The 25,447-nt window shown below is 39.4% G+C and overlaps 1 protein-coding gene across 1 annotated transcript; it reads right to left on the bottom strand.

The window, feature by feature from the left end:
- Positions 1-2,365: 2,365 nt before the first annotated feature.
- On the bottom strand, positions 2,366-9,375 carry LOC141287163 (neurotensin receptor type 1-like). The gene is made up of 4 exons (XM_073819298.1): positions 8,688-9,375; positions 4,520-4,694; positions 3,849-3,933; positions 2,366-3,749 (listed from the first exon to the last, which is right to left on the bottom strand). The coding sequence occupies exons 1-4, from the start codon at positions 9,339-9,341 to the stop codon at positions 3,581-3,583; spliced, it is 1,083 nt and encodes a 360-aa protein (XP_073675399.1). The 5' UTR covers positions 9,342-9,375; the 3' UTR covers positions 2,366-3,580.
- Positions 9,376-25,447: the final 16,072 nt, after the last annotated feature.

Consider the following 25,447-nt stretch of genomic DNA (forward strand, 5'->3'; position numbering starts at 1 on the left):
GCTTCGGCCCTAGTGTTCCCCTAGTGTCCCAACACACAAAAAGATCCAAAAAATCAAACAAATCTCATGAAGTTGTCCACTAGATGACGACATTGTATCACAAATGTGCAAACCAGGCAAGTTAGCAGCCCTGAGCAATTGTCTGTTTTTTTTGTAGGGAATTTCTAGAGTCATGTCACAGTACACTCTTAAAATAAAGGTGCTTTAAAAGGTTCTTCACAGCGATGCCATAGAATAACCATTTTTGGTTCCACAAAGAACCATTCAGTCAAAGGTTCTTTAAAGAACCATCTCTTTCTTACCTTTTTATAATCTGAAGAACCTTCTTTTGCCACACAGATGTTAAAGGTTCTTTATGGAACCATTTAGACAAAAAAAGGTTCTTCTATGGCATCGTGAAGAACTTTTATTTTTAAGAGTGTATGCCAGTCTGTGACAGCCCTGGAATGGGTGAGTCACACAATAACAAAAGGGCACAGACTTCAGTTTGCCAGAAAACCTCCATGTTTCAACAGGGTTTTCTCTTCTTATATGGAAGAAGCTTTGCTCTAAAAGACAAAATCTCCTTCCTTCTTGAGAAGGGAGCAGTTTGAATGATACCCCCAAATTTAAGCAGGTTTTATTCTCATTATTCCTAGTTCAAAAGCCACCACTTCAGGTGACCATCCATTGGCTTTCAGGGCCTCACTTTAAGTGTATTGGGCAGCCAGGGAGCTGTCTATATCTCCTATAGGTGGATCTCATACAAGTTGATGAAAGAGAACAATAAGTTACTGTTCGTAACCCCGGTTCCTTAAAACAACGTGTGGATATGAAGTGAATATGATCAGTGAGGAAAGGTAGCACGTTTAGGTGTTTATGCCTTAAGTAAGGGGATTGTTCCCCCTTACATTAGGCATGCCCTCCAGACCAGTGCTTCTCAACTCTGTCCAGGGGAATACCATCACTACACATTTTATATGTCCCCCTCATAGGCCACACCCAGTTTAAGTCTTGCAGATTCTACTAATGAGTCTATTCAGGTGAGGGAGACACTACATAAGGACAGTTTTGAGAAGCACTTATTTATGTAAAACTGGAGGCCCACAGTTCTGAAGCTCCACTGTCTTGCAGAGTTTAACTCCAACCAGCTCCAAATCACCTGCCTTGAAGTCTAGTAATCCTGAAGACCTTGATTAGCTGGTTCAAGTGTGTTTAATTAGGTTAGAGCTAAACTCTGCAGGACAGTGGCCTCCCAGGAACTGAATTTGACACCCCGTATCTAGACATTGAGCTGCAGTGGTGAGAATAAGAAAGTGCAAAATTATTATGTGCATGCCATAGTTTAAATGGTCAAGAAGAGACAGTAAATCACACTTACAACTTGAAAAGATTTAATAGAACCACGAATGAATCTGGGAAATTCTAGAGATATTTTCTCTGGGGAGAGGGGGACATCTGTTAGACTTTTGAACTGAATGTCAAACAGAGTTTATTCGCTGTTTATTCCAGCGAATGCCAAACAAATGCCAAAAATCAGGGTGGGTGGGTATTATTTAAAAGCTGATGTTGTTGATGCCAGTATTTTTAATGGGACTGCACTGGTCTATGTCATGTCAGGTCTATGGCAGAGAGAATTCTTCTATGGTTCTTCTGGGTTGAGCTTTGCTGTGAGATGCATTTTTTTTTTTTTTTTGCCTGAGAATTTCCTGATTGCTGTTCCTATAGGATTTTTGCGTAGAAGTTTGAATGGGGGAGAAGTGAAAGGACCAATATTTTTTTAAAATGAGGGCCTCAGCTGAATTTGATTCGGCTAAGGCTTGCTGAAGATTAGCATAAGTTAAACTGGAATTTGGAAGGCTTTCTAAGCTGGGATAGAATCCTTCTTTCAAACCTGAAATAATGAATCAAGCAAAAACTCACATAATTTTGACTTGTTTTTTTTTTTTTTTTGAAAACAAGACAATATTTTTTTCTTGTCTAGAAAACCTTTCCTGATTTAAGAATTGTTTTATATCTGGGCTGGAAACAAAACGAAAAAAAAAAAAAATAGAAAATCATCAGTAGTATTTGCTGTAAAATCTTGACAGACCACAAATAAAGAGAAGGAAACTACAAATATTGGACTGAGAAGTGGGAAGTTGACACAGTTCCATAGTTTTAGTGTTTTAGTGTCAATATATGGATTAAACAGGTGAACTTTACCTGGGTGCTAAAATCTCCATGATTGTATTCTCCAGGTGACATTCAAACACCTGTGCTTTGGATATTTTCCATATCTTGGATAATTTGCTGTGTTTAGAGATGAAGATTCGGGCATAAAACATTGTGATGTGTGACGTGTCTTGTCTTATACACGTTGTCCTAGAAGACCGTGAAGCTTGAATGTAACTTAATAAACTTTTATTACCACCACTGTACAATTAAATATAGTCATTCATTTACACATTTACATTATCATTTTGTGTAAATTATGGGAATATTGCATATCTGATAGAATAACATACTCTTTCTTTTTATGCAGAAGCCCACATAAAATATGCACTTGAAAGAGCACATTTGCACATTTTAGAGAACACTGAACTTAAAAGTAAGTAGACAGTCAAAAAAAAAAAGTACAATTTTTTGCAGTTTATGCATGACTTTTCTAATTGCCTTTTGTTCTTCTGATAGAAGAAAACAGAAACATATACATATTGTAATCCAGAATGAATTAACATCAGTACATCATTTCCATATGCACCATGGGACAAAGTGTCTGCTGGCTGTTACGGGTGTGACAAGAGATGAATGAAGATGCTCCGGTAACTTTAAGCTCCTCTTACTCTGGTTAGTCCTCTGCCTTTTAGAGTACTGTTACGAGGTCCGACAAAAGCTGCACCACCACAGCTAATCTTCGACCCCGCACAATTCAACTAAACACCCGGGGATTTATTCCAATCATAGAGCACCTTAACCCCGCATTTAATAAGGTGCCCGGAGTCTCATCTCCCGCTTCATTAATTTAAATTATAGAATAAGCCATCGAAACCAAGAAATATAATAAGAAAAGTATTTATTACAGAAACTTAGGAGACAAAAAAAACAAAATAAGCTGAAAACTTCAGGAGGGGGAAAAGCCAAAATAATAAACAAAACTCAAGCTATCTACCGCATTACACCTCTTTCCTTCTCAAATTAAAAGATAAAATAAACAACATAGTCTTACCTCCCTACTAACCAAAACAGGAGAAAACGGAGGAGAAAACAAAAAGGCACCCACCTCCCTACATCCTACGTCTCCTTTTGTTACACAGGTGATTCAACTGATTTCACATTATTAACACAAGTAAGGTTTCGAATAGCGTCGATGATACAACAAGGCTTTAGGAGAAACTTAAAGTAAACCCCGAAGTCGGGAGAGAGGAGAGCTCGTAGGGGAAACATCCAAACAGGCTTAAATCAACGCCGCCATGCCACCTCTGACGTCATCGTAATTCCGTGCACCTGTACGCGCTCTCTAGGAGAGAGAGAGAGAGAGGGGGAAAAAGAACCACAACAACAACAAAACCACATGCACAATCACAACGGAAAAGTAACATCATTCATAAAAATCATTAAATTAAACATAACGTAACAAGTACATATGACAAAAATATGTGAAAGTGGAGAAAAACACTCGCCGGTAATTGGATGAGACCAGGTTGTAAAGGACAGGATTGATCACGGAACTCACATAAAAAAGCACATTTGTCACCATGTAGAAGTAATGGTAGAAATCATAAAGTGCACTGTGAGGAGAAAAACAAAACCAAGGTTATAAAATCTTAAATAAATAAATAAAATTAAAATATATATATATTTTTGTTAAATGCAAATGCAAAACTCACTTTGTCCACTCCGTTACATAGCAGTACATCAGTCGACGACAGTAATAAGGAAACCAACATAAAACAAAGGCAAAAACAACCCCACCTAATGACAGAAAAAAACTATTGAAACCATACACTGTAAAAGACACACACAAAAAAACAATTTGTTGAGTACCTTAAAATAATTTGTTACCCTGCTGCCTTAATTTTTTTTAAGGTGAATCAATTCAAATATCTAAGTTGTCACTTCTTAACATTTTAAGTTGACTAAACTTTTTTGAGTTGACTGAACTTAAAATTATAAGGCAGCCAGGTAACAAATTTTTTTAAGTTGATTCAACAAATTCTTTTGTTACAGTGTATGGTAATGAACTATTGAAACCAAAGAATTGTAATACATTTGTAAAGAACAAATATTATGTGCACTTGATGAATTATGCAACAGTTAATTTTGGCCAGTAGGTGGTGACAAGTGATTGTCAGCCATTTGACTCACTGAACGCATTTGTTCAAAAATTCTGATTAATTTAGGAATGAAAGTGATTATAATGAGTCACTGAATCATTTACTTAATGACTTTGTTCAAAACTACTGAATCATTCCGTTGTGGCTTAGTTTGGAAATATTTGTGTAATAAAATCTTATTATTATTATTATTTTTTATAAAATCACAAATTTCTTTCACTCACGTAGGACTTTGACGCCATGGCTTAGGGAGCGCTCACGGTTTGTCTCTGCTGTGACATATGAAGCTGTTGAACAGTGAACTTCATGGAGGGTCACTCTCTGAAGTTGGTGCCCAATCAGGCCATTCATCACTGTGATCACCAGCATTGGCACGGCAAAAGAGAGAAGAGCATTTACCTGTAAGGAAAAACACTTGGTACTGAAATAACTGTTTTTGAAAATATATGTTTTTGAAATGTGCATCTAATAGGGTCTGGTTTGGTAAGAGTCTCATTTTGCTCTATTTTTGTCTGCGTTGCTCTTTACAGTGTCATTCTGACATTCATTTTCGGTTTTCTTTGTTTCTGTCTCCCTCCCTAGAAAAATTTTACAGGCTGTTGCACTTCAAGAGCATTTTCGCCAGCAAGTATTCCAATATCAACCTGTCTGTGTGAAAAATATTCTTCAACATATACAGTTGCACTTTAAATTATTCAACCCCTCAGAGACTGTGGTTGTCACAACCCTGTCTGTCATTGGTTTCACCCATTGTCTCCCCCTGCCATTCTGTTGTGATTTGGTTTAGCCCTATGATTAGTCTTCGTTAGTGTCATCTGTATCACCTGTGTTTTCTTGATTAGTTTGCCTTTATAAGTCTGTCTTTGAGTTTAGTCTTTTGTCGGTCTTTAACGTTATCTGGATGTGTGTGAAAGCCCTCTGTGTTCCTGCCTGTTCCTGCCTTGTTCATCTTGGAGAATTCTATTAAATTTACTGTTGATTGTTAATCTCGTCTATCGTCTCGTCTCGTCCTGCACACCCGCGTGACAGAAAGACCGACCAAAAAAAAAAAAAAAAATTCACGGCGTCTTCCCCTGCGTTTATTTTCCGTTTTTTTTGTATCAGTGTTTAGTTTATTTTTTTTTTTTCTCCCCCGTCATGAATGATCCCGCCGTCCTCATCCTCCTCCTGAAGCAGGGGAACCGCTCTCTCGAGGACCACACCAGAGACTTTATATTCCTCGCCCCGTTTACGCACTACCCGGACAGTTGCCTATGCACGTTCTACCGCGTGGGACTTAATGATAACATCCAGAGGCAGCTGTCCGGGGAGGGTCCTCGAGAGAGCCTCGCCGACTACATCGAGTGGGTGCTGGTGTCCAGCAGAGCTTCGTTGACCGCGAAGGATGACACCAGCCCCACTCCAGACCCAGAACCCAGCCCAACATCACCCCGACAAGCGGAGTTGCAGCCCGAGCCCACCGACGATGGAGAGCCCGAGCCGAGAGCGACAGAGCCAGAGCCGGACCCATCGGACCAGGTGCGAGAGCCGACTGCTACATCCGCGACGGTGGAGTACGACGTGGAGCAAGAGAGGGCTACAGAGAGCCCTGCCCACTGCACCACCACTGGGGGTGAGAATGAGCAACACTCTGGGGACTTAATAGACTTTTCCACAGAACCACTGGCCTGCCTGAACTTCCCACCCACCCGCCCTCTTCTGCCTATGCCTGAGTCTCCGCTGGTCCCGTCCAGCCATCCTGAGTCTCCGCTGGTCCCGTCCAGCCGTCCTGAATCTCCGCTGGTTCCGTCCAGTCGTCCAGAGTCATCGCTGATTTCGCCCAGCCTTCCTGAATCTCCGCTATCACCTGTCAGTCCCCCTGCTCACCCTCAGTCATCCACCTGTGCAGTGGGCTCGCCGCGGGACTGCCAGCTTCCATCGGCGTCTCGGCTGGAGGATTCCTCAGCTCCGCCTCCAGCCTCCGAGTCCTGGACTCCGCCTCGGCCCTTCGACCCCGCGGTTCCACCACGGCTCTCGACGCCCTCCTCTCCACCGTCGCCCGTCGATCCACCAGCTCCACCGGGCTCCATCGTCTTTCCGGCTCCGCCCTGGTCAGTCGTCACCCCATCGGCTCCTCAGGACTCTGCTCCTCCGGCTGTGCCTCGTCGCGCCGTCCCACCGGCTCCTTGGGACTCCTCCTTCCTGCGGGCACAGCCTCCATCCTCTGTCGCTCCGGCTCCGCCGCGGATCTCCGGGACTCCGCCTCCGCCTCGGGCGCCAGAGCCTGCTCCACCTTGGCCCTCCGGATCCTCGGCGTCACCCCGGATCATCGGCTCTCCGTCTCCGCCTCGGGCTCCTCCGCCATCTGCTCCGCCTCTGTCGGTCGGCCCCATGGAGTCGGCACGCCTTCCTCCACCATGGCTCCTCCCTCCGTCGGCTCCACCGTGGGCCGTCATCATGGCTGTGGTCTGGGTCAGTTCTTCCTGCTTCAGGTCCCTCCTGTTTCCTCCCTGGCTCCTCCCACCTTCGTCGCCCCCCTGGACTCTCATGACTTTGTTTGTTGTCCCCCTCCAGGGGTACCGTCCTCCGCCCAAGCCTCCTCCCTTATGTACTCTGTTGTTCCGCCCCTCTCGTTTTTTCCACGGCGCGAGGACGCGCCTTTCCGGAGGGGGGCGTGATGTCACAACCCTGTCTGTCATTGGTTTCACCCATTGTCTCCCCCTGCCATTCTGTTGTGATTTGGTTTAGCCCTATGATTAGTCTTCGTTAGTGTCATCTGTATCACCTGTGTTTTCTTGATTAGTTTGCCTTTATAAGTCTGTCTTTGAGTTTAGTCTTTTGTCGGTCTTTAACGTTATCTGGATGTGTGTGAAAGCCCTCTGTGTTCCTGCCTGTTCCTGCCTTGTTCATCTTGGAGAATTCTATTAAATTTACTGTTGATTGTTAATCTCGTCTATCGTCTCGTCTCGTCCTGCACACCCGCGTGACAGTGGTACTTTACAAATACACGTTTTTCTGAATATCCAGAACTTCATAGAAATTGCATCTACAGTACAACAGTTTACTGGCATATTAAAAGTGATAATGTCAATATATAATGTAATGTTTTTCGAGTTATAGGATTTTTTAATAACACAGTCATAATTATTCAACCCCTATTCAACATTGTTGTTTTTAAGTCACTTATTTTATGGTAGGGAACAAAATTGTCTTACAACACAAAATAAGCCTTTAGAAACTCTATTATAGCTTGGGCTTTTGCAAATTTATACTTTTAGCCCATGCATGTGCTGGAGTAGCAAATATGGCAAAGTCAACAGAGCTTGAATAAAAAGAGGTTGAATAATTGTAACCATGAATGTTTACAGCCAGTTTGATTTTTTTTTTTCATTATTCATCAACTTTTTCACTCAAATATTAATAAACTTTCTCCAATAGTTTACTGATGCTTTTGTTAAATTGTTTTCATAAAATTTTGTTCTCTGCAGCAAAATGTCTTGCAGGTCAAGGGGGTTGAATCATATTGATTGCAACTGTAATTTTTTTTCCACCACGTCATAACACTCCATGTCCATGTAAGGTAATGTTCCGCATACATGTTCTGTTGTATCTAAAGAGAAATTTTAAAAGAGCTGTTTTCTGCCCAGTAGATACGCAAGACAATAGCTGTTTTAATTTAAACCACAAGTGACAATTTTACAGAACTGTCCCTGGCATGCCATCAGTGTATCACTAACCCTCTCAGACATGATCATGTTTACTACTTTATACTCAGGTCTTATTGCATCTTACTGCATCTCTCGTTGTATTAAACATGTCAGAGAGACATATGCATTAAATTTGCTGCAATTTTCTCTAAAAAACAACAACAAGGGTGACCTATTACCAGTTTATTGTTCAAATTAAACTTGTTAAGGAAGTGTTTTGATGAGGTTTTTTTTATAATAATGTTGATGATTATTATATCACTACACTTGAATTGTGTATTTTATCAAATTTAAATTTCTATTTTTATATGCTGTAGTAACTTAATGAACTTGTCTTGTGAACTTTTAAAACTGGTCAGCGGATCGCCAGTGCCCCGCATGCTTTGCATAGAACAGGATAAGAAGTATGAATGTTAAAACTAAGTGAAAAGTGTGTTTTCTTTTTTTTTTTTGTTGAAAAAAAGCAATATTTGTGGATACTTTTTGAAAGATTCGCTCAAAAACTAAGCTGCATATAAGCTCAGATCAGTGATTAAACCAAGTCTGTGCATATATTAAGTTTTATATCCAATATTCCAATATCTTTTGAAAAAGAAAATTCTCTCTGGGTCTAAATCCTCAAACAGAACACAGCATTGTTAGCGCCATCTAAAGTACCACGCTGAAAAGAACTACTATGGATCATTTAGAATGAAAATAACTTTACCTGTAAAACCGTTTTGGCGGTGTTGGTGGAGGCCACGGTGGTACAGATGCTCTCTTCACCCACGTAAAGTTGCCCCATAGTCAGAAGCATCGGGGAGGCGAGAACGAGCGACGCGCACCAGAGCGCGCAGATGAGTCTCCTGGTGCGCCCGCGAGACATCCGAGTCTTGGCTTTGAAAGGGTGGCAGAGCGCCATGTAGCGCTCCACGCTCAGACTCGCAACGTTGAACGCCGTCGCGTACGAGCAGCCGTCCCGCAGAAAGTAATAGCCCCTGCAGACCACTTCCCCGAAAGCCCACGGATGGTGAATCCAGATGAAGTTGTACAGCTCCACCGGCATACACAGCACCAGGATAAGCAGGTCGGACACCGCGAGGCTGGCGAGGTGATAATGAACAGTGCCTTGGAGATGTTTGATGGATCTCCTCTGGAGAGATATGTACAGGGTCAAAGAGTTTCCGATTAAACCGACTGCAAACAGCACAGCGTAAATCAGTGTCACGAGCACTTTGGAATAAATATCCGTGTTCACATCCAAATCATCCAGCAGCGGATAATCAGTGCTATTGAGCGGGGACTGCTGGGTCCGGTTCTCCAGAACACGATGAGTCCAAAGTTCTGTCATTAGACTCCGCGATGTTTCATTTGACGTCATATCTCTACAAAACCTCTAAATGCTTGACAGAAAACATCGTTTAATCTTGTCCGTTTAGAATGTGCAGCTGTGATGAGCATCTGTGTGTAAATATATGACATATCACTGCTTTATATGCCACACAGAAGCGCGGAGGACTCACTCTGAGCTGACGCATAAAACAGGGACTTATTAATTTAACACGTTTTACATGTTTTATTAATATTTTATTATGAGATACAGTGCCATAATTCACATTTAAAATGTTCGAATATAAATGCATCATATAACTAAATATTATACCAAATGGGAGTTTAGCAACCGAATGCAAACGATAAACTATTACAAAAAATCATTAGGGGAAAAGAAGGTGACAAAGATGTCACTTTAGTTGTTTAAAACCACATTAAATATAACTAAACAACAACAATGCTAACAATGTTAATACATATTAAATATTAATTATCTGGTAAATAATTAAATAACAATATGCTGAAAATATTCCATACAATTTAAAAAATATATATTGTTACTATATATTCTGCATCTAAAAAAAAAAAAAACAAATCAACCATATTTTCAACCATATAATACAATAATACATATAATACAATTCAGTCAATTCATATTTTTGTTTTACAAAAGTAAAACTGCAGTACTAACAATTAATTAATTTACAGTATTTGAATGAATCTTATTCCCAAGGCAAAATATATTTGATATATTCTTTAACTGTGACAATAAACAGGCATGCAAAGCTTTTATACAGTGTGACAACATGCCTCACTATTAGCCATTGTATATACAGTCAAGCCCGAAATTATTCATATCCCTGGCAAATTCTGACATAAAGTTACTTTTATTCAACCAGCAAGTTTTTATTTTATTAGAAATGACACAGACGTCTCCCAGAAGATAATAAGACGATGTACAAGAGGCATCATTGTGGAAAAAATGATTACTCATCTTTTATTTACATTTGAACAAAAAGTGGCATGTCCAAAATTATTCATACCCTTCTCAATAATCAATAGAAAAGCCTTTATTGGCTATTACAGCAATCAAACGCTTCCTATAATTGCTGACTAGCTTTTTGCATGTCTCCACTGGTATTTTTGCCCATTCATCTTTAGCGATGAGCTCCAACTCTTTCAGGTTGAAGGGTCTCCTTGCCATCACCCTGATCTTTAGCTCCCTCCACAGATTCTCAATTGGATTTAAGTCAGGACTCTGGCTGGGCCACTGCAAAACCTTAATGTTTTTGTCTGATAACCATTTCTTCACCACTTTTGCTGTGTGTTTTGGGTCGTTGTCGTGCTGAAATGTCCACTGGTGCCTAAGGCCAAGTTTCTCTGCAGATTGCCTGATGATTTTGATGTATTCCTCCTTTTTCATGGTGCCGTTTCCTGTGATTAGGTTCCCTGGTCCACCGGCTGAAAAACACCACCAAAACATTAGGTTCCCACCACCATGTTTGACAGTGGGGATGGTGTTCTTAAGGTTGAAGGCTTCTCCTTTTATACACCAAATTAAGGCTACATCATTGTGGCCAAACAATTAAATTTTTGTTTCATCTGACCATAAAACAGAAGACCAGAAGTCTTCTTCTTTGTCGAGATGAGCATTTGCAAAGGCCAAGCAGGTTTTTGTGTGCCTTATCTCGAGAAGTGGTGACAGTTTGCAAAGGGTATAAATCATTTTGGACATGCTACTTTTTGTTCAAATGATAATAAAAGCTGAGAAATATTTTTTTTCCACAATGATGCCTCTTGTACATCGTCATATTATCTTTTGGGAGAAGCCTGTGTCATTTCCGGCCAAAAAAAAAAAAAAAAAACTTGCTGGTTGAATAAAAGTAAAAAGTAACTCAGAATTTGCAAGGGGTATGAAAAATTTAGGGCTTGACTATATATATATATATATATATATATATATATATATGTGTGTGTGTGTGTGTGTGTGTGTGTGTGAGAGAGACCCTGGTCTTAAGTAGCATGGGTATATTTGTAGCAATAGCCAAAAATACATTGTGTGGGTCAAAATTATCGATTTTTCTTTTATGCCAAAAATCATTAGGTTATTAAATGAACACTCCACTTTTTTTGGAAATAGGCTCATTCTCCAACTCCTCCCAAGTTAATAAGTTGAGTTTTACCGTTTTTAAATCCATTCAGCCGTTCTCCTGTTCTGGCGATATCACTTTTAGCATAGCTTAGCATAGATCATTAAATCCTATTAGACCAATAGCATCACATTCAAAAATGACCAACGAGTTTCCATATTTGTCCTATTTAAAACTTGACTCTTCTGTAGTTATATCGTGTACTAAGACCGGTGGAAATGCAAAGCTTCAATTTTCTAGGCTGATAAGATTAGGAACTACACTCCCATTCCGGCGTAATAGTCAAGGAAGTTTGCTGCAGTAATAAGGCTGATGCAGGAGCAGTAATACCACGCAGCACATGTGCAAATGCTAAACTAGCTGGGAACTCATTTCTGATATTACTCCGCCTGCTTCGGCCATGTTACGACTATTACGCCGGAATGGAAGTGTAGTTCCTAATCTTATCAGCCTAGAAACTCGCAGCTTTGCATTTCCACCGGTCTTAGTACACGATATAACTACAGAAGAGTCAAGTTTTAAATAGGACAAATATGGAAACTCGTTGATCATTTTTGAACGTGATGCTATTGGTCTAACAGGATTCAATGATCTATGCTAAGCTATGCTAAAAGTGATATCGCCATTAACAGGAGAATGGCTGAATGGATTTCAAAACGGTAAAAATCAACTTATTAACTCGGGGGGAGTTGGAGAATGAGCCTATTTCCAAAAAAAGTGGAGTGTTCCTTTAAGTAAAGATCATGTTACATGAAGATATTTTGTAAACTTTAAAGTGCCCCTATTATGCCATTTTAAAGATAGCTAATATTGTTTTATGAGTCTCTTAAAACAGGTTTACATGTATGCAAGTTCAAAAAACACTTTAGTTTTCTCCAAAAATAGATTTAATTTTACCCCGTTTCTAAATGATTCGTAAACGACTCGTGTGAAGCAGTTCGAAGAATCAGTCTCTCTAAACCCCTCCTTTCCGTGAGCCCTCAGTGCTGTGATTGGTCAGATGGTGCAGTCCTTCATGATTGGTCTACCGCTTCAGCGCAAAATGAAACGCCCATTGCCATAACTGAATGACAGCTGTGGAGACCTGTTAATGCATAGAAAAGATAGCCTCGATTTTACCCTGTCAATTCAAGCCGGAGTCTGACGATGAAACGGTTGAAGTGGCACATCGACAAGAAACTGTTTTGCAAGCAGGACTGGAGCAGGACGTTTCTCAGTGGTAAGTGTCATATGTTAACTGTGGAAAGTGCTTGCAATTTGCTTTTGTAAGCGAACAGGGCACACCTCTACGTTGTGAACTTCAACATTGTATAATGCATAACACTGCGTTAAGCCATCGTTTATCATTACTTAAACTAATAAGGCAGACAGACAGTCAAGCTGCATCAATCACAATTTTTAGACTACATTGCACTCACAGCTGAACAACAGAACTACAGAAACGCAAGTTAGCCGGTTACCAAGACATGTGCGTTGTTGTTACACACCATAACCTACACAAAGATGTATTTTGAACGATCGCTAGAAAATACAATCATCAATTATTAATCATACTTACAGGTAGAAGTTCAGAGGAGCAAGCCGGTCCAAATAAACTGGGCACTGATCCATTTTTTAAAACCAAGCGTTTGGTGAATCCCGCGTTGTAACGTTACTCCCCAAGATTGGAAAAGCAGTCATCAGTAAAATGACGCGAACACAACACAAGATTGGAATTGTACTGCTGAGGTGTTGTTGAAAAAATTAATGTTAACCACTCATTCTTTGTAGATTACTCTTTCGGAAGGACATATAAAACAAATTTACTCTCACAGCGCAGGATACAGCGTCTTCTTGACATGATGTAATCCACGTGAAAATTGTACTGTTTGTGGGCGGGCAAGTTGTTCGCGACATAGAACGTGGGCGGACATTATGCAAATGTGTTAGTTCGTGACGTGTGGCCGTTACAGAAAAAGATTCGAATTGCTGACGACTCGTTTAGGCGAATGTGAGCCGACTCTTTTTTTTGATAGACAAAAACCTCATTTATCGTGCACTGTCGGCGTCACAACTTTGCAGATAGTTTATGTTCACATACAGCTACATGACACACTACATGAAATATCATATTTGAAAAGGCATAATAGGGGCACTTTAAAGGCAATTTTCTCAATATTTAGATTTTTTTGCGCCCTCAGATTCCAGATTTTCAAACAGTTGCATCTCAGCCAAATATTGTCTTATCCTAACAAACCATACACCAATGGAAAACTTATTTATTCAACTTTCAGATGATGTATAAATCTCAATTTCGAAAAATCAACCATTTTGTGGTCCAAGGTCACATAGAAATATTAGAAATACCCCTTACCTAAACAAAAACGTTACTGAAAAAGAATGTGACATAGCCAGCAAGTATGTGCATAAAACACACATTCAGCGAACACTGATCTATGAATATGTGTCATATGATTCTTCTGCATATGGCCAACATCAGGATTGCACCTCTGGCATTAAACCGTCTAATATAGTACGCTTGACTAGACAAACCATGTGCTGATACCGTAAAAGAGCTTCTTTGAGATTTGAATCAGCAGCATTTTCACGTTCTAGAGTTAGATTGAATTATTTAACACCAGTGGTGTTGCTTTACTTCAGGGCTTGCCAAAGACAGTTTCAGTTTCTCCTACAGTCTACATTTAAACAATCATCCTATTCTGCTCTTGTTCAGATACATTTCTATAATTCGGCTGACAAATAACCATTGTTTGTATTTGCACTAAGCATGCACTACCATGAATATATGCTGTAGACTTAAGCATAGATATTACATTAGATCACATTGCCAACTCAAATATAATCATACTATATTATGGCCCGGTTTCACAGACAGGGCTTAGACTAAACTAGGATTAGGCCATAGTTCAATTAGGACATTTAAGTCATTTTTATAAACATGCTTGGAAAAAAAACATTACAGGTGTGCATCTTGAGACAAAACAAAGGCACTGATATATTTTAAGATCAATCAGTGCAATTTTGTTTCAGTTGAAACAGCTCAGTCTTACATTTTAGTCTAGGACTAGGCTTAAGCCTTGTCTGTGAAACCGGGGGTATATCATACAATTCAATTCAATTCAATTCAAGTTTATTTGTATAGCGCTTTTTACAATACAAATTGTTGCAGAGCAGCTGTACAAAAGTTTTAGGCTACTACAATATATTTAGTAGCTTATTAGTGGTGAATACTGTATGTTGAGTCGATGTACATATGATATAAATATTAAAATCAGTAACTGTGTAATCAAACAGATGATGAACACTAATTGCAATGGTTATGTGCTGTAATCAACTTGTAGGAAAATTATGTAGTGCTGTATGTTGTTTCAAGGCTGGCATCATCTGCGGTCCTCTGAGGGGTTGGCATCATCTCTTCTTCTGAATCCGGGCTGAATCTTGTGTAAACCCTAGTTACCACGGGATGGAAATCCCGTGGCAGAGACAGAGAAACAAAGAAATAATTAGCGTAGCTGCTGTTCCAACTTCCGACCAAACAAAAATGATGTGTTTAGCCCAAGCTGAAGAATATTAATGTGCATTTGATCAGATGTAACTGAAATTACAACGTTATGAGATACATTATGTGAATGCTTGGCTAAAGAGATGAGTCTTTAATCTAGATTTAAACATAGAGAGTGTGTCTGAACCCCGAACGTTATCAGGAAGGCTATTCCAGAGTTTGGGAGCCAAATGAGAAAAGGCTCTCCCTCCTTTAGTGGACTTTGCTATCCTAGGTACTACCAAAAGTCCAGAGTTTTGCGACCTTAGGGAGCGTGAGGGATTGTAGCGTAGTAGGAGACTAGTTAGGTATGCAGGAGCTAAACAATTTAGGGCCTTATAGGTAAGAAGTAATATTTTGTAAGTGATACGGAACCTAATAGGTAGCCAGTGTAGAGACTGTAAAATTGGGGTAATATGATCATATTTTCTTGACCTGGTAAGGACTCTAGCAGCTGCATTTTGGACTACCTGTAGCTTATTTATTGAAGAAGCAGGACAACCACCTAGTAGTGCATTACAATAGTCCAGTCTAGACGTCATGAATGCATGAACTAACTTTTCTGCATCAAAAACAGGTAACATGTTCCGTAGCTTAGCAATGTTTCTAAGATGAAAGAATGCTGTTTTTGTAACATAGGAAATATGATTTTCAAAAGATAGGTTGCTGTCTAATATAACACCCAGATTTTTGACTGTAGAGGAAATAACAGTACATCCACCTAGTTGCAAGTTGCAGTTTAAGATATTCTGTGTACTGTTTTTTGGTCCAATAAGTAATATCTCAGTCTTATCTGAATTTAACAGTAGAAAATTATTGGTCATCCAGTCTTTCACATTTTTAACACACTCTGTTAACTTTGCTAAGTTAGAAGTTTCATCTGGTCTTGTTGAAATATATAGTTGAGTGTCATCAGCATAACAATGGAAACTAATCCCATATTTCCTAATAATATTACCGAGGGGTAACATGTAAATTGAAAATAGCAGAGGACCTAGGACAGATCCTTGTGGCACTCCATACTTTACTGGTGATAACTGCGATGACTCCCCGTTTAAATAAACAAAGTGGTAGCGATCGGACAGGTATGATCTGAACCATCCTAAAGCCTGCCCTTGAATACCTGTATAGTTTTGTAATCGATCTATGAGTATTTCATGATCTATAGTGTCGAACGCAGCACTAAGATCAAGTAAAACTAGCAATGAGACGCAGCCTTGATCTGACGCAAGTAGCAAGTCGTTTGTGATTTTTACAAGTGCAGTTTCTGTGCTATGATGGGGCCTGAAACCTGACTGAAATTCTTCAAAGATATTATTATTTTGCAAGAAGGAGCACAATTGAGCAGACACAACTTTTTCTAGAATTTTAGACATAAATGGAAGATTAGAAATGGGTCTGTAATTTGCCAATTCACCAGGGTCTAGCTGTGGTTTCTTAATAAGAGGTTTAATAACCGCTAGTTTGAATGGTTTTGGGACATGACCTAAAGATAACGATGAGTTAACAATATTAAGAAGCGGTACTTCTGCTACAGGTAACAACTCTTTTAGTAATTTAGTGGGTACAGGATCTAATAGGCATGTTGTTGGTTTAGATGTGCTGATAAGTTTATTTAATTCTTTCTGTTCTATAGTTTTAAAGCACTGGAGTTTTTCTTTGGGTGTAATGACGAATGTTGAAGTATCAGTTGCTGTAGTATCTATATTAGTTATTGTATTTCTAATGTTGTCTATTTTATCAGTAAAGAAATTCATAAAGACGTTACTATTAAACTGTGCAGGAATATTCAGGTCAGGAGGTGTTTGGTTATTTGTTAATCTAGCCACTGTGCTAAATAAAAACCTTGGATTGTTTTGGTTTTTTTCTATGAGTTGGTGGATATACTCGGCTTTAGCAGCTTTTAAGGCCCGTCTATAGCTGGACATACTGTTTTTCCATGCAATTTTAAAAACTTCTAAGTTAGTTTTTCTCCATTTACGCTCAAGATTACGAGTTTCTTTTTTGAGAGAATGGGTATTACTGTTGTACCATGGCGCAGTACGTTTTTCTCTAACCTTTTTTAGCTTGATTGGGGCAACAGCTTCTAATGTATTAGAGAAGATAGTGCCTATGTTACTAGTCATTTTGTCTAGTTCATGTTTATTTATGGGTGCACAGAGCAGTTGAGATAAATCAGGCAGGTTATTTGTGAACCTATCTTTGGTAGCAGGAACAATAATTCTGCCCAGACGATAACGCGGAGCTATATAGTTAACATCAGTGATACGCAGCATGCACGATACGAGGAAATGATCGGTAACATCATCGCTTTGAGGTATGATATCTATATCAGTAAGATCAAGTCCGTGCGATATAATTAGATCTAGTGTATGATTAAAACGATGAGTGGGCCCAGTGATGTTTTGTTTGACTCCAAAAGAGTTTAACAGGTCATTAAACGCAAGTCCTAACGCATCATTTGTATTATCAACATGAATGTTAAAATCCCCAGCAATTAATGCTTTATCAAAATTAACCAATAGGTCAGAAAGGAAATCTGCAAATTCTTTTAGGAATTCTGTATACGGCCCTGGAGGTCTATAAACAGTAGCCAGAGCAAGAGATAGGAGAGATTTATTTTGCATATCTGACAGAGTAACATTGAGTAGGAGTACTTCAAATGAATTAAACCTGCACCCTGTTTTCTGGGTAACATTGAAAATATCACTATAAATTGTTGCAACACCACCGCCACGACCAATCTGACGGGGTTCATGCTTATAACAGTAGTTTGGTGGAGTAGACTCATTAAGACCAATATAATCGTTTGGTTTTAGCCAAGTTTCAGTCAAGCAGAGTACATCAAAACTGTTGTCTGTGATTATTTCATTTACAATAAGTGCTTTGGGTGCGAGTGATCTAATGTTTAGGAGCCCAAGCTTTAAAAATTTATTTTGTTCATTTATTGTGCATTTTTTTGGTCTAATCACGATTAGATTTGTTCTAGATCCTGCATTAAATTTTTGTTTTGACCTCACTATTCGAGGAACAGACACAGTCTTTATAGGTTGGACAGCACCAATACTATCGTTTAAATGTGCATAACAAAAGCCATCAACGCAACTATTTGAAGATTTGCTTACTAGTCAAATGGAGCGCAGCGTCCTGGAGATGTTGTCCGACAGGAGTTCTGCTCCGACTCTGCTGGGGTGCAGGCCATCAGCGCGGTAAAGCCTAGGACGCTCCCAGAAAAGATTCCAATTATTGACAAAGAGCAGTTTCTGTTCTTTACACCATGACAACAACCATTCATTTAGAGCAAAAAGTCTACTGAACCTTTCGTGTCCACGTCGATACGTGGGAAGCGGTCCTGACACGATGATTCTCGTCGCGGGCGCTGTGCTGCGAACCGTCTCGATCAGGCTCCTGAAATCCCTCTTCAGGACCTCCGTCTGCCGCAGCCTGTCGTCGTTCACCCCTGCGTGCAGGACGATCGCGCCGACGCTCACATCGTCCTTCAGGATGGGAGGTATCTGTGAAGAGACATCAAGAACGCGAGCACCAGAGAAACAGCGAGTGTGCACTTTACCGTTAGCTAAGTTAGCACGAACGTACCGGACGATGGAGTCTCCGACGATCACAGCGTCGCGTTCCGTCTCGCGGAGGGGAGCGAAGCGGTTCCGGGTGGAGATCTCGAAGACCGGGGGCGGCGGAGGGGGAGAGGTCCTGGCTCGGGGTCTGGCTTGCGCTTTCCTCTGCTGCTGCACCCAGGGTCCGTGGTGTCCCGGCGCCGGAGTGAACGACATCTGGGAGGATCGCGTCCTGGGTGCGGCGGATCTGTGCAGAGAATCACACGGAGTAGAGGTTATGGGAGTGTTAGGATCGAGCTGTACACTTACCCGGACAGATTCCAGTGCATCCTTTCGGATTCGCAGCTGAATCTGTCTTGCCAGGAGCTCCTGGATCTGCTTCTCCACTGCCTCCAGCTCCATCAGAACCGAGTGCAGCTCGAACGTGTCTTCACCTGCACTCAAAGGTAGACACACATTCGCCACTAAAGCAAGTAACAGTGAGTAAGCAGTTTAAGTGTTTGTGAATAGAGAATAAACGATGTATGCAAGATTAGCCACGACCACGCTGGCAAAGCTAAACGGGTTATAAGCTAGCTTAGTAGCAGACTCGGGAAAGCAAAAATAAAAACTAATGATAACAAGGCGTTCCGATTGTTTTTGTTGTACCACACGACGGGTATATTCACATGTTATGAAAAACAAGAACGATGGTGTATAGAATTGTTTTTAGGTTTAAAAATAGAAAATAGTACAGGCTTGTATGACATGACATGAGGGTAAGTAAATGATGACAGCATTCTCATTTTTGGTTGAATTATTCGTGTAACACTTTGCTGTCAGTGTACACTTTGTTAGAGCATAGACTGCTTAAATTCAAAAGCATTTGTTTGTGACTCACTGAGCTCTCCACTATTCACTTCAGATCATTGTTGCTGCATGGATTCATATGGCTTAGACACAAAAGCATGTGAGGACAGATTCTGAGCCTTCAGTGTGTTTAACTGCCTCCAGAACACCCCCATTCGGCCTTGTGCAAAATCAGTCTGGATTTCACACCATAGAAAATCATCTCGCAAAGAATGTTCTTTTGTTTGAAAATGTTATCTATCTATTTATTAGATAGCATAATTGCACAGCAGACTGCATAACAGAGGAAATGGCTTTGTTGAGTCAAAACCATCTTCAAAAAATCATAACCCTTGATTGACCAGATGCTTATGGACATGCAGTGCTGCTTGAAATTTTTGTGAACCCTTTAAAATTTTCTATTTTTTTCCATAAATATTACCCAAAACATCATCGGATTTTCTGAAAGTAGACAAAGAGTACCCAATCAAACAAATGAGAGAACCACTTATACTCTGTGATGTTGGTGGGTTTCCTGTTATGAACCTGCTTAGGTCCTTCCACAACATTTTAATTGGATTAAGGTCTGGACTTTGACTTAGCCATTCCAAAACATTTACTTTGCTCTTTTTTAAACATTCTTTGGTAGAATGGCTTGTGTGCTTGGGGTTGTTGTCTTGCTGCATGATCCATGTTCTCTTGAGGCTCTGTTCTTAGATGTCCTGATGTTTTCCTTTAGAATTTACTGGTATAATTCAGAATTCATTGTTCCATCAATGCTGACAGGCTGTCCTGGCCAAGATGCAGCAAAACAGGCCCATGCCATGATACTACCACCACCATGTTTCACAGATGGGACAAGATTTTTAAGCTGGAATGCAGTGTGTTCTTTTCATCGAACATAATAGCTTCTCATTCAAACTAATAAGTTAAGCCTCTTTTTCTGAGGTCCTCTGTAATCTCCTTTGTTCGTGACATGATTCACTTCCACAAACATGATCGGACTTTGATAGATCCCTGTTCTTTGTATAAAACAGGTCATGTACTGACATTTGATAGTCATTGCACTGACTGGAAACACATCTGCACAAGTGGGCTCTAATTTCACCTTTAAATTAACTGCTAATCCAAGAGATTCACTTACTTTTGCCACTCACAGATATGTAACACTGAATCATTTTTCTCAATAAATAAATGACAAAGAAAATATGTTTCTCTCACTTGTTTGATTGGGTTCTCTTTGTCTACTTTCAGGATTTATATGAAAATAGGATGATATTTCGGGTAATATTTATTCAGAAATATAGAAAATTCTAAAGTAGCACTGTATATGAATAAGTCTTATTTAAAGCCTTTTTAAAGAGAAAGTTCAAAGAAAAAAAATGTCATCAATTACTCCCCCTGATGTCATTCCAACCGGTGTGCATTTATTTCTTCTGTGGAACACAAAAGAAGATATTTTCAAGAGTGTTGGTAACCAAACCATTTTGGTGAGGACTGACTGTCATCGTATGGAGAAGAAACCCCACTGCGATATTTATTAAAACTATTTTTTGTAATATTCCACAGTAGAAAGCAAGTCAGGGGAGAATGCATTATGACAGAATTTTTATTTTTGGTTGTTCTTTCATGGCTGCTCAAGGCTAAATACAATTCACTGAAGACATGAACTGGATGAGAAACAGATGAGACATATAAACATTTGAGGATTTATGCGGCGGTTTGTTGTCATGGACAAAATCTTTGTCACAAGGCAAGGCAAGGCAAGGCAAGTTTATTTATATAGCACATTTCATACACAATGGTAATTCAAAGTGCTGTACATAAAAAGGAATTAAAATCACAATAGCATAAAAATCATAAAAATTTAAAATAATAATCACAACAATAAAAACAAAATTAAGAACATTTAAGATGATTTAAAAAAAAAAGAAAATGATTTCAAATTAATTAATACAGTAAAATGATTATACATAAAATAATGCAAACTGTTCGGACGTAGCACAGTGCTCATTCAATAAATGCACAACTGAACAGGTGAGTTTTGAGTCTGCATTTAAATGTGGCTAATGTATTAGCACATCTGATCTCTTCTGGAAGCTGATTCCAACTGCGGGCGGCATAATAGCTAAAAGCGGATTTCCCTTGTTTTGTGTGAACCCTTGATATTACTGACTCGATCCTAGTGATCTGAGTTGTCTGTTAGGTTTATATTCAGTGAGCATATCTGCAATGTATGTAGGTCCTAGGCCATTGAGTGCTTTATAAACAAGTAAAAGTACTTTAAAATCTATCCTAAACATAACTGGAAGCCAGTGTAAGGACCTAAGGACTGGTGTAATATGCTCTGATTTTTTGGTTCTAGTCAGAATCCTGGCAGCAGCGTTCTGTATGAGCTGCAGCTGTCTAATGGTCTTCTTGGGAAGGCCAGTGAGGAGACCATTACAATAGTCTACCCTGCTGGTGATAAAGGCATGAACAAGTTTCTCCAAATCTTGACGGGAAACAAAACATCTAATTCTTGCAATGTTTTTAAGATGATAGTATGCTGATTTAGTTACTGCTTTAACATGACTACTGAAACTGAGGTCTGACTCCAGAATCACACCCAGATTCTTGACTTGATTTTTTGTTTTTTGACCCCTAGTGTCAAGGTACGCATTTACCTTATGAACTTCATCTTTGTTTCCAAATGCAATGACTTCCGTTTTCTCCTTGTTTAACTGTAAAAAGTTTTGGCACATCCAACTGTTAATTTCATCAATGCATTGGCAGAGAGAGTCAATGGGGCTGTAGTCATTTGGCGATAAGGCTAGGTAAATCTGGGTGTCATCTGCATAGCTGTGATATGCAATTTTGTTCTTTCTCATTATTTGACTTAGTGGGAGCATATACAGGCTGAACAACAGCGGCGCTAGAATTGAGCCTTGTGGGACTCCGCATGTCATGGACGTCCACTTAGACTTATGTTCTCCTATACTTACGTAATAACCTCTCCCTTCTAAGTATGACCTGAACCATTTGAGAACCATCCCAGAAAGCCCGACCCAGTTTTCCAGTCTATCTAAAAGAATGTTATGATCGACTGTGTCGAACGCAGCACTGAGATCTAGTAATACCAGCACTGATATTTTGCCAGAATCTGAATTTAGGCGAATATCATTTATTATCTTTATGAGCGCTGTCTCTGTGCTATGATGTTGTCTGAAGCCAGATTGTCCAGGTATCCATTTGAGTTTATGTAGTGATTCAGCTGATTGAAAACAACCTTTTCAATAATCTTGCTTATGAAAGAAAGATTTGATATTGGTCTATAGTTGCTCAAGATTTTTCTTTTTCAGAAGGGGCTTAACGGCTGCAGTTTTCAGGGAGTTTGGAAAAGTCCCAGAGAGAAGTGAGGTGTTCATCACTTTTAAAAGATCTGCTTCTAAACAGCTAAGCACACTTTTGAAAAAAGATGTGGGAAGTGTGTCAAGGTGGCAGGTTGACGATTTGAGGTGCTTTACTGTTTCTTCCAAAATGTTGCTATCGATTTCTTCAAAAGTAGACATAATGACTTCTTTTTGAAATTGCGGTCGAATCTGTCTGACCTCTGCATAACTTGAGGGTGTGCTAATTGTCTTTCTGATATTATTGATCTTCTCAGAAAAGAAGGAAGCAAACTCATCGCACTTGCTGTCAGAGAGCAGTTCACTAGGGATCTGACTAGGGGGGTTTGTTAGTCTCTCAACGGTAGCAAAAAGAGTGCGAGTGTTGTTTAAGTTGCTGTTTATAAGGTTTGAGAAGAATGTTTGTCTAGCTTTACCTAGTTCAACATTGAAAGCATGAAGGCTGTCTTTATAGATGCTATAGTGAATTTCAAGTTTTGTCTTCCGCCACATCCGCTCAGCTATCCTGCATTGTCTTTTCATAACAACAAGCATAGCTGTATGCAGTGCATGCATCAGTGATTTTGTAACCCCATGATAAATGTTATTTGGATGAAGTAAACAACTTATGACAAACCTGTCAGAAATGGTCAAGTTCAAGTTGTCATTTTCAAAACCCGTTTTCAAAATTCTGCATTTTCAGGCTCCCAAAATGGCTTTGGCCAAAATGTGTAGGCTTTCCATTGTTAGTTAAAAATGGTGTTGCGTAAACACCCTAAACAGTTTAAAGTTTTTCTTTTGTTTAACCTTAACTCAAGATACTTCGACTTTTATTTGCGTAATTTACCCATAATCCATATTTTCACATAAGTATATTGTTTGAGTTATTTCATACATTATTCAGCTACAATTTCATGCTTCATCCTCTGGTTGACAGCAGATGTAACAAACAACAAAAAATGTGTCAGTAAGCACACCCTCAAGATGACTATATCACAAGCCAAGCATCTTTAAAGAGGACAAAAGGGTTCTTTGGCGATATAAATCTAAGCTGAATGCTTTTTTTTTTAAATGCAATTCCAATTTAACAAACTCCTGTTCCTGTGATATTGTCCATACATTAAGAAGAAGAAGAAGAACCAATTGTGAAGTCTGCTTCAACAAATTCTACTTAAAAGTCACGCAAAACAGAGAGATTGAGATAAGATTTGCAAACTTAGAGGAAAGTGCCAGGTTGAACAGTCCACATTGTTACTCAAACATCTTTTTAGACAGAAAACAATTATGAAATCCATTAGATTCCCTTGAAAATCCTTTTAGCATTAAACAGAGCACTTTGTGGAATAGGAGTTAACTGAATATTTGTTTTGAAAAGGTGACTTAAAATGAAATATTGAGGAAATGCTGCAGGAATTAAAAATGTCCTTTCTTACCTGAAACATTCAATGGCTTCTGGGAACATTATGACACACATGATCTACTTTCAAGCTGAACTTACATTCTAAGCAACTGTATAAATTCAGAAGCATTGCTTAAAAGACTATTTGATTTGCTTAAACCACTATATTCACTGATACAAATGACAAATTCCATATCTAAACTCAATCACACATTAATTTACAAATCACAAACAACAGAAGATACACAGCATTTTTACATTTTTAACTACTAGCATCATTACCTCATTCTTATTTATACAATACATTTACATAATCCCAAATAAGTTATCTTCAGGGGGCCCTGCTGAAAAAAAAATGCATATGCTGGTAAGGTATGTTTTGGTGCTAGGATGCTGGTTTTAGCTGGTTTATGCTGGTCCTTTGCTGGTTAATGCTGGTTAAAGTTTTTTTTTTTTTTTTTTGATTAGAAATGACACAGAAGTCTCCCAGAAGATAATAAGACGATGTACAAGAGGCATCATTGTGCAAAAAAATATTACTCATCTATTATTTGCATTTAAACAAAAAGTGGCATGTCCAAAATTATTCATACCCTTTTCAATAATCAATAGAAAAGTCTTTATTGGCTATTACAGCAATCAAACACTTCCTATAATTGCTGACCATCTTTTTACATGTCTCTACTGGTATTTTTGCCCATTCATCTTTTGTTGTTGAGAATTTTGATGTACTGCTCCTTTTTTTTCCATGGATCCCACCACCCTGTTTGACACCCTGTTCTTAGGGTTGAAGGCTTCTCCTTTTTTACGCCAAATGAAGGCTACATCATTGTGGCCAAACAATTCAATTTTTGTTTCATCTGACCATAAAACAAAAGACCAGTCGTCTTCTTTTTTGTCCAGATAAGCATTTGCAGAGGCCAAGTGTGCTTTTGTGTGCCTTATCTGGAGAAGTGGTGTCCTCTTTGGTCTGCGTCCTTGGAACCCAGTGATGTGCAGTGTCCGTTGGACTGTCTTCCTTGAGATGTTGCCACCAGCAGAGCCCAGATTCATCAGGATGGCCTTGGTGGTGATCCTTGGATTCTTTTTTTTACCTCTCTCACTATCCTCCTGGCCAGCACAGGTGTCAATTTTGGCTTCCAACCACGTCCTCTGAGATTTTTCACAGTGCGGAACGTCTTGTACTTTTTAATAATATTTTGCACTGTAGCCACTGGAACTTCAAAACATTTAGATATGGTCTTATAGCCCTTTCCTGACTTGTGAGCAGCCACAATGCGCAGCCACAGGTTCTCAG

This window comes from Garra rufa, chromosome 15 (genome assembly GCF_049309525.1).
Source record: "Garra rufa chromosome 15, GarRuf1.0, whole genome shotgun sequence".
Classification (NCBI taxonomy): Eukaryota; Metazoa; Chordata; class Actinopteri; order Cypriniformes; family Cyprinidae; genus Garra; species Garra rufa.

Bases quoted from the DNA above. Each gene is read 5' to 3' on its own strand.
- LOC141287163 (XM_073819298.1), bottom strand. From the start codon at position 9,341: ATGACGTCAAATGAAACATCGCGGAGTCTAATGACAGAACTTTGGACT. The intron at 4,695-8,687 runs GTAAAGTTATTT...TTTTCCTTACAG, and splicing joins CCGCCAAAACGGTTTTACAG to GTAAATGCTCTTCTCTCTTT. The intron at 3,750-3,848 runs GTGAGTTTTGCA...TTCTCCTCACAG, and splicing joins TATGTAACGGAGTGGACAAA to TGCACTTTATGATTTCTACC.